General features: G+C 36.3%; 2 protein-coding genes across 11 annotated transcripts; one reads left to right on the top strand and one right to left on the bottom strand.

Moving 5' to 3' along the window:
* Positions 1-667: 667 nt before the first annotated feature.
* LOC125185386 (uncharacterized protein At1g28695-like) lies at positions 668-2512 on the top strand. Its single transcript, XM_048081911.1, has 3 exons — positions 668-891; positions 954-1331; positions 1889-2512. Exons 1-3 carry the CDS (start codon positions 745-747, stop codon positions 2384-2386), a joined length of 1023 nt encoding a protein of 340 aa, XP_047937868.1. The 5' UTR covers positions 668-744; the 3' UTR covers positions 2387-2512.
* A 4232-nt stretch (positions 2513-6744) lies between these two features.
* Positions 6745-8820, bottom strand: LOC125185132 (trihelix transcription factor ASIL1-like). Of its 10 annotated transcripts, none has more exons than XR_007170067.1 (4): positions 7571-8820; positions 7109-7171; positions 6956-7038; positions 6745-6858 (listed from the first exon to the last, which is right to left on the bottom strand). XR_007170067.1 is itself a non-coding variant. In XM_048081625.1 (2 exons), the coding sequence occupies exon 1, from the start codon at positions 8527-8529 to the stop codon at positions 7606-7608; it is 924 nt and encodes a 307-aa protein (XP_047937582.1). In that variant the 5' UTR covers positions 8530-8820; the 3' UTR covers positions 6745-6858; positions 7571-7605. The 10 variants fall into 10 exon arrangements, 1 of the variants encoding a protein (XP_047937582.1); XR_007170062.1 differs by having other exon boundaries at positions 6956-7033; positions 7499-8819; XR_007170060.1 differs by having other exon boundaries at positions 7499-8819.
* Positions 8821-10691: the final 1871 nt, after the last annotated feature.

Here is a 10691-nt window from a genome sequence, read left to right on the forward strand (position 1 = left end):
TTTCCATTTTAAGTAATGGGTCATCTAAGTTGGGACAAACTAAAAAGGAAAGTGAGTCATCTTCAGGGACGGAGGGAGTATTATTTTGTGAGACAATTAATGGGGATCGGGCGAAAAATCGCAAATTGAGATAATTAAAAGGGGACCGGGCGAAAAATGGCAAATTGAGATAATTAAAAGGGGACCAGATGGAGTAATTTTTTTTTATTCATAAGTTTGGATCATGAGATGTGTTTTGAGTAGTCTATATGTTTGTCTTAGTTAATGCCAGCCCCCCATCTATTAATTTCCTTGGGCGCAATTGATGAATAGAGTGGTCTATGTTTGTCTTAGGTTTTAGCTTATCCAATAAAATAATTTAACAAACAACTTTAAGTTTTGGCGATACTCCCTTTTCATGAGATAGATTAGTGTTTTTTTCTCGAATAACTACTTATTTAAATATTGTAACTTGAATCAATACCTGTTTACTATGCCTATATAGCCTTTTTTAATTTTATTTGATTTGCCTGACAGATATTATAAGTATCGCAACGACCATTATTTATTAGTACTACTATATTTATTTATGTATATGTAAGGTCAACTAGTAGTTCTAAATGAGGAATGAGATCCGAAATATAGAGAAGTTGAATTCATTAAGAAAAAAAAAATCGTACTTCCTTACCAAACTATTTTGTGACTTCACTCTAGCCATTTCATCCAAAATAAAAATCAAAATAACTGGTGAAAAATTCTGGAAATATGGAGTGCCACCTTAGTAACAAAAATTTGGCAATGATCCTTTCAATATTTGTAGCAACAATCACACTTTTCTATTATCGTGAAGAGCTAACCAACAACTCCCTCTTATTTTATACAGACAAATACTCTTCTACCGATTCCAACTGGGTGAGTTTTTTTCTAGCTAATGCAATTATATTCATTAATTAATTTCGATGCATTTTACATAGTCATCATGGTTGCCACGAGATGAGCTCGGAATAGCTCTGGCGAGGGCTTCAACGGCGGACAAGACGGTGATCGTGGCCGTGATCAACGAGGCCTACGTGGAGAGCGATTACCCCTCGATGTTCGATCTATTTCTTGAGGGTTTTTGGGTGGGAGAGAGGACGCGGCCGCTCCTCCGCCACCTCGTGGTGGTTTCCATGGATAAGGCTGCACATGAGAGGTGTCTCTTCCGCCGCTTGAACTGTTACTTGCTGGTGGCCGGCGGCGGTGGTTTCTCCAGTGAGAAGTTATACATGTCGGGAGAGTTTATAGAGATGATGTGGAGGAGGACTGCATTTCTCCTTGAAGTTCTCCATAGAGGTTACAACTTCATATTCACCGTACGTTTTCCTTCCTTAATATTTCACCTTTGTATGTCTTAATCTAGTTATTATCTAAAAACAAATCTACAAATTCTAAAATTTTCTTATAAGTCACACTTATTTCGGATCCTTTGTCTCACAATTTTTCCTAATCCCTCTAATTATGAAAAATATTTAATGGGCGCGTTTATTTATGGACGAATTGTTAAAAAATCATGAAGTTTGAAAATGAGTCAGAAAAACCATGAAGTTTGGCTTTGTTATCAATTATCGCATGATGATTTTTTTTTTGAAACTGCATCGTATATAGCAGCCGAAAAGTCGTATGTGGATGTCGCCGGTGAATTAATATCTTCTATACATAAAGAAAATGGTATCGTTAATTTGGTTAAAAATTACTACTCATATGAACAATATATTATACATGGACGATTAGAATTTTCCACCATGGGGATGGTTGAGAACTAGTATTTCAAAATTTCTGAACTTTTTGGTTGATTTTCAAAATTAAAAAACAGGCAGAGTTTGACTAAATTTCATGATATTTTTGGTAATTTTACCTTTATTTATTGCAGGATGTTGATGTTATATGGGTTAGGGATCCTTTGGCGAGACTAAAAAAGAACGGGAAGTTTGACTTGCAAATAAGCACCGATATGTTCAACGGCAATCCGTTCTCAGAAGAAAATCCAATCAACACGGGATTCTACACGATCCGATCGAGCAACAAAACGACGTCGCTTTTTAAAAAATGGTACGGTATGAAGTCGAATTCGACGGGGATGAAAGAGCAAGACGTGCTGCAGATGCTAATTAAAGACATGGGTGCACTAAGAGAGTTCAACATAAGTGCAAGATTTCTCGAAACGCAATATTTCAGTGGATTTTGCAACGATAGCCAAAGTATTGGATCCGTGATCACTATTCATGCAAATTGTTGTCGCACTATTAAAGCCAAAATCGTGGATTTGAAGGCCGTTTTAATGGATTGGAAGAGGTTCAATGCGGGTAATAGTAGCAGCGACTTTAAATGGTCACCACATGCAGCTTGTGCAAATTCTTGGGAGAGATAATGCTTTAATTGCTCCTTTTTGTTTCTATGTGAATGTCGAATTATGTTTCATTAGTATTATCACATGATCATATAAATAAACGTAATGTACTGTAATGTAATAGAGGGTTAGATTTAATTGAATACAATTAATCAGATTGAGGATGTACTTGAAGAGTTTTTATGTGGGGGGCCTAGCTACTAGATTGGACTAATTAAAATACACTACGTTAGTTTTAAGATCTCAATTTTATTGACGTTGAATTTTGTGCATAAAAGAAACCTGTCCCTTTTATGAGTAAAATGCACTGTATAGCTTTTATATGAAACAATTAATGTGTAATTTCTGTCAACTAATTAAATTAGAAGCATTCAATAAAATAAAAGTCACGTATTGCTGAAAAGTAGCAATTCTTAGTACTCCCTCCATGAAAGTTTGTTTTTTATGCACTTGTTTTATAAAAATAATAGTTAGAGTGGAGATAATATAAAGCAAGTGAGAGAATAATTTAGTTAAGACTTTTTTCCATATTATTCTCCCTTTTACTTTACCTTTCCTTCCACTCTAACAATTTATTATTATAATTGCAAAATGAGTGCAGAATAGAAGTGTAACGAATTTTAAGGGATGAACAGAGTAACAATTTGTATCTAAAAAAAGGAATTTACTGAATTACGACATGACATAAAATACTACTAGTACTTGTTGGATTCTTAGATTTTGTGTAATAGAATATCAGTAAATAAGATTTGGGATTAGTTTATGAGTGGACACAACAATTCTGGACTTCGGTACCAAATAGAATATAGATGATGAAAAATGGAAAATGGAAAATGGAAAATGGAAAAATTATATGGTTATTGAATATGGGCCATGGGGATGTATTTTCTTTTCAATGCAACTACCATGAAATACGCATATGGAATTAAGTGGAAAGTCTTTCAATCAACATTTTCCACAAAAGCCATTACTTTTTCATCTAGTGGCCAAAATTGCATTTCAAGAATGAAAAGTTGTTTTTTGACTGGGGACAAATTACAATCTATTGAATTTGATACCAACACTCACCGCGACAGATGGAGCGGATACAAAGTGTCACTAGCCCAAAAACTTTTAAGTTATTATAAAGGTAAATTGTTGGAAAACATTACCAAATTTGCTGATCCCTCCGTCTCAGATTAAGAGTCACTTTTTGTCATAAAAATCTATCTCAGTTTAAGAGTCACTTTTAAAATTTTTCATATTTGGTCATACAATTTTACTCAATTCTTCATCAAAATTACATAAAAATGCCATTATCTACATTAAAATAAATCAAAACAAAAATCAAAAGTCAAAAGGGACCCACCTTCAACCAACTCCACCATTTCACTTCATTTATTACACACTCTACCACCTCACTTCATTTATTACACACTCCACCATTTCACTCCATTTATTACACACTTCAACTCTTTCTTAAAATCCGAGCCATAACAATAAGTGACTCCAAATGTGAGACGGAGAGAGTACGTGTCTAAATTTATTAGTATGGTATACAGGTGGAACAAGAAAATTTAAATAAGTTGATGCTAAATTTTAAAATGATAATAGTATTCATATATTTAATTGTATATATGGCGTTTTTGCAATCTTTACGAGAAATTAGATGGTAGTAATTGTTTCCGATGATGGATCTTCAAATTGTCGAAAAATAGTCTCGTTATCGTTTTCTAAAAAATTCTCATTAAATACATCTAAGACATCATTTCTCCATTTGTCTTCCATTATACTTACTAGTGTTAACCCACGTGCGAATGTACGACAGAATAATTTTTTGTCATACAATTTTAAATTATTAATTGATTAATTAAAATAAGAAACAATGTAATTATATAAGATTTAAAATAGAAAAATATACTACCATATAATAAAAATTCAATAAATATATACTCCTCAATTCATTTTATACCTAAAGACATTAAATTAAACATATTTAAACTGGAATTAAGACAAACATAATTATTTGGACAATGCTAAAGAGACTATATTAAGTGTTGACATTTTTTAAAAATATGTTTAAAACTGTCCTTTATATTTCTCTACTAAAAATAATAAATTGTGTAAAGATGAAGATAAATACTATGTATGTTTGAGTTAAGGATGTGACAATTCTTCCATCTCTAAGAACTGTAAGAAATATTGGGATAAAATTCTAGAATCATTTACACGATCAAAGAAAAAAAAATGAAATGGAAATTACAATGAAAATCAGTCAAGAAAAATCCTCTTTCCGCAAGACAAATTACATCACGTTTAGTGCTCTCGAATTGACATATTTTCCCCAAATATGAAACGACTTCCTCCTAATATATATAACATCTCAAACCTGCTAGACACCTATAAACTTGATGGGGCTCCAAAATCGAGCAAAACAATGATCCTAAAATGTGCAATAAAATGTTGAGAGCTCGAGAGAGAATGGAGAATATTTTGTTAGTGTGTATTTCATCCACAACTCTATACCTTTTATAGGTACAAAATTAGTACTACATGAGAGATCATGGAATTAAAACATCATAAATCATAAGATCAAGACAATATAGGTTACAAAATTTGTTAAACGCTCATTATTCTATTTAAATATTTGTAACCACCAATGAGTCATTGTAGTGCTTTAAGAATTAGTCAAATGCTCATTAAAATATCTAAATAAATATTCATGAGAGTTAATTTAAATATTTAAATTGGTTCATAACTAATAAATATTTCAAAATAAGGACAAAACATATAAATATTTCAAAAAAAGGCCAAAACTCGCCTTTTATATATGTATAGATAGATTTCAAAATTCATCCTTAATAAGTTCCATTGAAGATTAAATTATTAGTACATACTCCTTCCGTTCCATAATAATAGAGTCATTTTACCATTTTGGTACGTTCCATAATAATATAGTCATTTTCCTTTTTAGAAAAAAGTCAACCAATTTTTTCACACCTACTTTATACTCTCTTACCTTCATCTCTCTACCTTTTTCATTTTCCACTTTACTCTCCCTTTATTTAACTCACTTAATACAATTTTTTTTAATCTCCGTGCCGAAAAGAAACTCCTCCATTACTATGGAACGGAGGGAGTATATATTATTGGGAAAAATTATTTAGTCTTCCATTTTACATGTTCATAAATATGTGTAGTTTAAAATATTTAATCCATGATTTGAAATAGGAAAGCTGAAATATAAGGATCCATATTTTCGTGTTTGTAGAAACATCTAGGGATGTCAATTGGGCTAACCCGCTCGGGTTCGGGCCAATCCACTCGGGTTGTCGGGCTATTTGGGTGCGGGTTATTCGGGTTGTGAATTTTTCGGGCTATAAATTTTCGGCCCTAACCCTAAATTTTCGGGTTTCGAGCTAACCCACGGGCTATTCGGACCAAACGTGATTTTATGTGTTACTTTCTATTCGATTCAATATTCTAACTTATAAAAAAAATCTACAAATTATCACAAATAGTAAAGTATTATCAAAATGATCAAGATAAATAAAATAATAACAATTGAAAATTGAAACAATATTCATAAACATATTGCTAATTAGTAGAACACGTGAATCTGACTACAATTAAATGGAAATCATGCATTTAAAAGGAGTTGAATGGCTTTCTTAATTATATACCCAGAAAATAAATTCTAAGTAGTTAAAAAAGATAGTATAGATAGTAGAGTGTAGAAAATAACTTCTATGAAATTGAATGACATTCTTCTACATCAAATAACTTTTGAAGCTTCGACCGGATCATTCTCTTTGAGAGGAAAGACGTAATGCGGCATTTAATATGAGTAAATATCAATAACATCTATATTCCATATGACCCTAACTTTCAATTTGAGAGAGAATACATAATTAACATATATACTTCATAACAATTTTGCTTTTAATATTGTAATTACCACATATACTTCATATTAACGCTGTTTTTTTAATATTGTAATTACCATATATACTTCATATAAGTATATAACCCAAAATTTTAATTATATTTTTATTTTAAATGCTCAACCCATGGGCTAACCCGCAACCCACCCGGGCTAGCCCGCATAATCCGCTGACCCGAACGGGTCAGCCCGTGTAGCCCTATTTTGTATTTGGGTTGAGATTTTCTGGCCCTAACCCTATGATTTTACCGGATTATTCGGGTCGACCCGCGAGTTTCGGACTAGATTGACATCTCTAGAAACATCTATTTCATAATTTATATATAGAAACAATAATTTGAGGCATTTGATTATAACTTATAAACCCTAATTAAGTTTGTCTAAAGTGGGCTCAAGTGGCTAATGTAAGAAAGCCCAACTAAACTAATAAAAACAAAGCCCAAATGCTTAGTTAACGAATTTTGTAAATTGCACTAGAAATTAATCAAATCTAGTGATATTTCATACAATTTCAATCATTCCTGTCCATTTTTGTATTGACAAAACTGCTCCCCTTCTTGTATCTCTGTGTCTGCAATTTTGCAAATAGGCAGTTGTAAATTTGCAATCACATTCTTCACAAACTCAATAAGAAACCTTGATATACTCAGCAAAATAATTTGATAAACCTGAAACCAGCAGTGCACCACAGCAACCAACATTCAAAATGCCTCAGCTCAAGCAAGAGTTGATGTCCAAGAAAAACTCTAAACTGAGCATCAAAGATGAAAATCTTATTTCCAATTATACAGGGCATACACAATATACAAAGCCCTTCTTACCAGACCAAACAGGGCTATAACCAACCACTTCCTTTTACCAATACAAAACCTACCAACAGAAAACTAAAAACACCAAATCAACTCAAGAATGCAATTCAAGAAAAGTTCCAACATTGAAAAAAACCATTTGAAACAATCACAATTGAAACAGGAAGAACTACAGTGCTCATTCATCCAGATAGACAAAAGCTTGGAGCAAGATTGAATCCATGACTCATCTTCACTCTAAGATCATTCCTTATATCAGCAAATACTCATACAGAGAAATTAGAAGTAAAGTTTGAGAAAAATGGAAACTATTGCATGATGAATTTATCCAAACAAAACAGTGAAAAATTCAAATTTACAAGTTCAATGAGGAGCATAGAGTTTTTTCAAGAATAAATTTACCAAAATGCAAATCAAGCTACATGGAGAGCAAGCTAGCACTAAAGTAGCAGATTGTGTTGGTTCCAAACCCACATTACACAGAAATTCCAATACTCCAATTCTTGATGTCAATCAGGTGTAGTCGAATTCCTTTTGGCCCGTTTTGCACTTCTCTCGGATTTCGCCTGAGCAAACGCCTCGACAATCCTCTGCTCTGAGTCAAGCAACATCTCCGTCCTCTTCAACTCCATCTCCATCCGCATCTCCTCAATTTGCTTCACCATATCCATCTTAGCCTTCTCCATCCTCATAAAACCCTCCCCCAAACCATGAATTGCAGCAACTAGCTCACTCAAACCATCCCTCTTTTTTGGCATTTCATCAGCCCTCTTCCTAATTTGCCCCGCACCAACAAAGCCATCCCTAGAAATCTTGGTCGAGGCAGCCCCATTCACACCCGCAGCATAATTCGTAAACCTAGGGTTATGGTAAATAGGGTTTGAACCACCCATCTCATCGAATTTCGAATAAACCTTGGCCACAGTAGGTCCCTGTGTAGCCCGGCCCGGGATCTTGATCCGGAAACCGCTCCCCGCACCATTATTCTCATTCAATTGGCCACCGTAGGCTCCTTTCTGATTGGAATTATACAAATCGTTCACCCTTCTGATGCTATTGTTATTGTAATCGTCGTCGGAGGAGGAAGGGGCGGGATTGGGGCCTTTCTCCATGGAACACATGCTCTGGAAGTGGGCCCACGAGGAATTGAATCGGTGCGCGGCGGCGCGCTGGATCTCGGAGCGGTACCTCTTCCGGAGCTTCTCCATCTTATGGCGGCACTGGACGGGGGTCTTGGGGAGGCCTGCGGGGCACCTGGCGGCGACGTCATCGGCGACTTCTTGCCAGTGGGTGGCCTTGAGGTTGCCGCGGCGGAGGGAGTACCACTTGTCTCTGTAGGCTTCGATTAGGGCGACGGTCTCATCGGGGGACCAGCAGGGAGGGGGAAGGCGGCGGGAGGCGGAGGGCGTGCGGGTGTGGGAGTCGTCGGCCATGATGCGGAGGGAGATCTGAGAGGAGGAGGAGGAGGAGGGGAGGGAGTGGTGGTTGTAGCATAATGAAAGGGAGAGGAGGGCGGTGGGGTAGGGTTGTTAAAGGGGGCGGCAGACGGGGGGGGGCTGACTTGGAGGATCTAGAAAGATGAGATTGAGATGAGATGAGAGGCCACGGCTTAGGGAGGGGCATGCTATCGTGCGCCATTTCGGTGGTGGATGGGCAGGTGTTATCGTGCGCGCTACCACAGGCCTCGCCGCGTGGGGTTTTCTTCCTTTGAATTTTTTCTCTCCACTTCCAAATTTCAAAATTTGGGGGCCCTTTTATGTGCCAACCCTAATAAAGAGTAATTTCTTTTAACAACCGATGGAGTTTAATTTATTTAACTTGGAAAATTTATGGGTGTTTTCGATGGTCCAATACAGTAGTCATCTTAGATTTATCAATTTTATATTAAAAACTTGTATAGCTGGCTACTAATTGTTGGTGGTGAACGTCAGAAATATAATTTAATTTATAAAATGATCCGGCCAATCACAATTGTTTAAATATTATCTCAATTCTCACCTTTATCTTTTCCTATATAACTCACAATATAGTGGATGTATAATTGTCAAGAATGGTGTTATTTCATTAAAGGAAGATAACAAAGAAGTTAGGTTGCAGGTGTTTGATGATTATGATTAGGCAAGTTAACAAAAAATAGGCTAGAACAAAGCATTTGGTACATACTCCCAGCGACATAGAGGAGATTCTACAAACCAGTCTCCGGTGCCCGTTCAAGATATGCCTCTCAGAAGCTGCAGGACTACTTCAAGTACGACAAGACAAAGGAATATACAACTACAAGCAAGGCAAGAGTATCGTTGCTGTGCTGATTGTGACAGCAACGTACCATGCGGGGGCGTCTGGCCAAACAAGCGGTGATGGGGATCGACAGATATGTGTCGTACGACCTATTTCTGGTATTCAACACCATGGGGTTATTTAATCAATTTTCTGATACACGGATTTCCCCTGCAGTTTGTGTTGAAACTATATGATACAATCACCAAACAATAAACCACACAAACTTGAAGGAAAAAGAGAAAGGAACTTTTAATTGATTGAATATCACCGACAAGCGTTGATCCTTATTCACACTCTAGTTAAACTAAGTAAAAATATCACACTTAACTAATTCTCAACTGTCGACTTTTCCTCTTTCTCTATTCTCTTAGAAAAACAACTTCAACAGTTTGAGCTTGGAGTATTGCTACTGTTTGAGTTGACGGCTACATATGATATATGTACGGTGGCAATTGCATCTTGTCTAACTTTGTTATCCGTGATGATGCCTCTCATTAGGGATTACAACAACAACAAGAGCCGCCTTTGTGCCCCAGCCCTGATCCAAATCAGGTCACTCTTAGAGCATCTCCAATGGTGCATAGGCCAGCAATAGGCCAGCCATTCTCTCTCCTGCCACGTCAGCAACACTAAAAAATCCACCTGCCACATCAGATTTAGGCCAGCCATAGGCCAGCCGCAATAAAAATAATTCAAAATATACTACATTTACGGAATTAAAATTACGATTAAAATACAGAATTAAATTTACGAGACATATACGGGAAAAATAATCCATTCCATTAAAAAAAAGTACAAAGATTTTAAAAAAAAAGTACTCCCTCCGTCCCATAAAAGTTGAGACAAAACTTTTGGGCACGGAGATTAAGAATTTATATTAAATAAATAGGAGAGATGAAAAAAGTAGGAAAGATAAGAGAGAGTAAAGTAAATGATGGAATGAAATAAGAGTGATTAGATGTTTTGTCTTTAGTTAAAAAAGGAAATGACTCAACTTTGTTGGGACGGACTAAAAAGGAATACGACTCAACTTTTATGGGACGGAGGGAGTACATGATTTTTTTTTTTTAAAAAAAGGGCTTCAACACACGAGCCCCGCCACTCTCTACTCCTCATCACCGTCGCCGTCGCCGTCGTCCTCGCCGTCGCCGTCGCCGCCACCGCCGCTGCCGCCGCCGCTGTGGTCTCTCGAGCCCACGTCGGAACCCGCTAGCCGTGCCCTCGCGATTTTCAAATCAGCCCGCATGCTCTCGAGCATCTCGTGAAGAAACATCTTCTCCGTGGGGTCAGTGGCGGTTCTTCCACTTTTGCAAGA

Source organism: Salvia hispanica, chromosome 4 (assembly GCF_023119035.1).
Source record: "Salvia hispanica cultivar TCC Black 2014 chromosome 4, UniMelb_Shisp_WGS_1.0, whole genome shotgun sequence".
Lineage (NCBI taxonomy): Eukaryota > Viridiplantae > Streptophyta > Magnoliopsida > Lamiales > Lamiaceae > Salvia > Salvia hispanica.